Source organism: Castanea sativa, chromosome 5, assembly GCF_040712315.1.
Source record: "Castanea sativa cultivar Marrone di Chiusa Pesio chromosome 5, ASM4071231v1".
NCBI lineage: Eukaryota > Viridiplantae > Streptophyta > Magnoliopsida > Fagales > Fagaceae > Castanea > Castanea sativa.
Window position 1 is genome coordinate 38,856,148 of NC_134017.1, and position 3,553 is coordinate 38,859,700.

Genomic DNA, 3,553 nt, shown 5'->3' on the forward strand with positions numbered 1-3,553 from the left:
AAAGGCCATAACCCTAAGGCATCCATTGCTCCTGTAGATAGACGTTTGTTGCAAGGGGTATATCTTATCCCTTTCTGAACGTGCACGCCGAAAAGAAGGAAGATATTGAAGCAACTCCATTCCTCCTTTCACTCCTGCGGACCTTGGTGTCACTATTGCAGAGCTAGCTCCAACCGATTGCTTGCAACGCCAAAGGAAGAAGAAAACAGGCAACGCTCTTACCCATACTCCTTTTCCTCCCCAAGAAGAAGTTAACGTCCAAACTGCCATCCCAATCCAAAGAAGTGGAGTCACTCTTGCATAACTCTTGGTCACTCTAATAGTGCCAAGGTCCCAAACTCCTCCAGTCCCAACTACTAATGCTCCCACAGTCACCCAAGCCGCTCTAACAACCACAGTAGCAACAACTCCTGCCAGTGAGACTAAGGCTGGATGGAAGGGGCTGGATGGAAGCGTCCGAGGGGAGCGAGCCAAACTTCTGCAGCCCTTGACTTTGAAAATTCCCCTCCCAACCTAAGGGATGCCTGTGTTAATGTTATGGGGTCTCCTGCCTACACACATTCTTTTACCGTGCATAGGGTCCCCTTTCCTGCAACTGGCATGGTTAGGAAGTGGAGGGAAGACCGTGGGGGCAAGGTGGCAAAAGTGGGACGATGACTCCTTTTTACTTAAAATGAAGAGAGAGGCTATCATGGTAATAATTTCTTCCCATTCTGATTACTACTTTCTTCATTTTTCTATTTTTTTTTTTTTACAAAACCATTATCTTCACTACATGATCGAGGTATCAATGCTCTGTGGTGATCAAGGAGTGGTATCAAGCGGTCAAGGCTAGGGCCGAAAAGTTAAACAATGACAATGAGGATCTTCTTAAGAAGATTTTAGATGTCATGAACAAGGTCTTGAAATCTGAGAGGTTACGATTCGAGGCTGAAGAGAACACCAAGTCCATCATAAAGAGGGCTGAAGCTTTGGAGAAGGAGCTACAAGAGGCCCGGAAGGCTCTTGCAGATAAAGATGCCGAGCTAAACGGCTATGTGGCAACTAATGATGCAAGGATTCAAGAGGCCTACTACCAGGGCCAGTATGTCTGCATTGCCACCATGAAGCCCAAAGTTTAGTAGAATCTCCAAGTTTACTTCTCCAAAGGGTGGATTGCCACCCTTGACAAAATGCAAGTAGAGGCTTTAACCTCCCTAAGGTTGGAGAGCAGTATACCTATCCCCGCGAAGTTGGTCATTGTTCCAAACCCCGAGATTCAAGCCATCATTAACAATGAATCTCCTGTTCAAGAAGTTGATGGCGTTGGGATTGCAGCGGTATTGGGAAGAGAGGCAACTACTTCCGCTGCACCATTTTCTACCAAGGAACCTCCTTGTGTTTAATTTTCTTTAAGCTTTCACTCTTTAAGAATAATTCTATATTTTGCCCAGTTTTTTGGGGCTTTTTTTTTTTAATCGTTTAAGTGTTTGAATCTTTTTCTTATAAATGCATTTCTTGGTGAGCTTCCATTTTACCTGTCTATGCCTCATATCTATATCTCCTGATTTACTTAGACTCATGGTTTTTCCCATGGGAAAAATACCATTGGCCTTCTGCTGGATTAATAATTTGCTAAGTTCTAACAATGTTTGATAGCTAATCACTTACCTAGGATACTTGCTCTGTGGAACTCATCTCTTACATCTTAACAAGTCTCATTCTTGCTTCTAGCACAGAGCTTGTTTTTCTTCTTATGTAAAGTCTTTAGCTCGCTTCCTATTAGTGACCATGGGGTCATACTGAGATAGAAAACTCAGTTCACAACCAACCCAAGGCAAGGACAAGGTCTAGCACCTCAGAATTTAACTTCAATAAGGTTTTAATTTCGTTTTCTATTAGTGACCTGGAAGTTAGAACTTAGCTTAAAACCTATCTGAGGCAAAGACAGGGTCTAATACCACGGGGTTTAATTTTAATAAAGTTTTTATTTTGTTTTCTGTTAGTGACCTGGAAGTCAAGCTAAGGCAAAGAACTCAGCTTAAAACTGACCCGAGGCAAAGATAGGGTCTAGTACCACGGGGTTTATTTTCCCTTGCTATTTCGACATCCCTAAGTGGGACCTCGTAGGATTTATTATTGTTTACTAAATTGAGATAAAACAAAAGTGTAAGTAGTGCATATTTTCTATATGACATTCAAAAGTAATACTTCTTTAAATGAAATACATTCCATGGCCTAGCTATAGGTCTTTCATCCAAATCCTCTAGTCAATAAGATCCAACCCCAGCAATGGATGTGACCCTATAAGTTCCCTCCCAAGTTGGACCAAGCTTTCCCATAGCCAGGTCTCGGATGTTTCCCAAAACTTTCCTCCATACTAAATCTTCTAGAATGAACTCCCTATTTTTTATTCCCTTATTGTATCCTCGGTAGATCTTCTATTGATAGTTAGCCAGCCTCACTGAGGCCACATCACAGTTTTCTTCTATTAGATCCAGATGCTTGCAGAGTAATTGATTATTCTCTCCCACTTGAAACATGTCAGTTCAAGAAGTAGGGAGACCAGTTTCCATGTGTATTTCTACTTCTACACCATATGTCATCGAGAAAAGAGTCTCCTGTGGAGCACCATGGAGTGGTCTAGTACGCCCACAACACGTTCGGGAGCTCTTTCGCCCATCGGCCCTTTGAGTCATCCAACCTTTTCTTCAGACCATTTACAATGGACTTGTTGGTCGCCTCTGCCTGACCATTGCTTTGTGGATAAGATGGAGTAAAATACTTGTTGACAATTCCCAAATCAGAGTAGTATCGCCGAAAGGCCTTATTATCAAACTTCAATCCATTGTCCGATATGAGAACCCTTGGCACACCAAACTGCATCACAATATTTTTCCAAACATACCTTTCACACCAGGAGCCATCTTCTACTTCCTATGGCCTTCGAAAAAGGCCCCACTATGTCTAGCCCTCACTAGGCAAAAAGCCACGAACTGGATATAGGGTTGAGAAGATCCTTGAGTTAGTGAATACTCCAATGCTTGTTTCTGCATGTCCGGCCACCAATACCCCTGAGTAAGGGCTCGGTGCGCCAATGACTTTCCTCTCGTGTGACTTCCACATATCCCTTCATTTAACTCTTCCAAAAGTGTCTCAAATGCCTTGGGATGCATGCATAGTAGATAGGGCCTTGAATATGACCTCTTATATGATTTCCCTTCTTCGAAGACCCAGTACTGCTGAGACCTGCAACTGATCTACTCAGACTCTTTCTTATCCTTGTACAAAATCCCGTTTTGGAGATAAGATACAATTGGATCCATCCAGCTTGTAGATGGATGTACGCTCAAAACTAAGCCCTTGCTAGAAGGAGTTAAGGCTGGAAAAAGGCAAAAGTTCAACTATCACAATCCTTAAAAGGGGATTTTCCACTGAAGAAGCTAGAGTAGCGGAAGAGTCGGCGTGACTATTATCGCCCCTTGAGATATGTAAGATGTATATCTTCTTGAATTGATACTTTAGTACCTCGACCTCCTTTAAGTAGCTTATCATTCTCTGGTCCTTAACTTCA

The 3,553-nt window shown here is 42.6% G+C and overlaps 1 protein-coding gene across 1 annotated transcript; it reads right to left on the bottom strand.

Moving 5' to 3' along the window:
• Positions 1-2,622: 2,622 nt before the first annotated feature.
• LOC142635148 (uncharacterized) lies at positions 2,623-3,155 on the bottom strand. Its single transcript, XM_075809354.1, has 2 exons — positions 2,958-3,155; positions 2,623-2,859 (listed from the first exon to the last, which is right to left on the bottom strand). Exons 1-2 carry the CDS (start codon positions 3,153-3,155, stop codon positions 2,623-2,625), a joined length of 435 nt encoding a protein of 144 aa, XP_075665469.1.
• Positions 3,156-3,553: the final 398 nt, after the last annotated feature.

Coding starts and splice junctions, on each gene's coding strand:
- LOC142635148 (XM_075809354.1), bottom strand. CDS start 3,155: ATGCATCCCAAGGCATTTGAGACACTTTTGGAAGAGTTAAATGAAGGG. Junction 2,860..2,957: donor AGTTCGTGGCTTTTTGCCTA/GTGAGGGCTAGA, acceptor ATTGTGATGCAG/TTTGGTGTGCCAAGGGTTCT.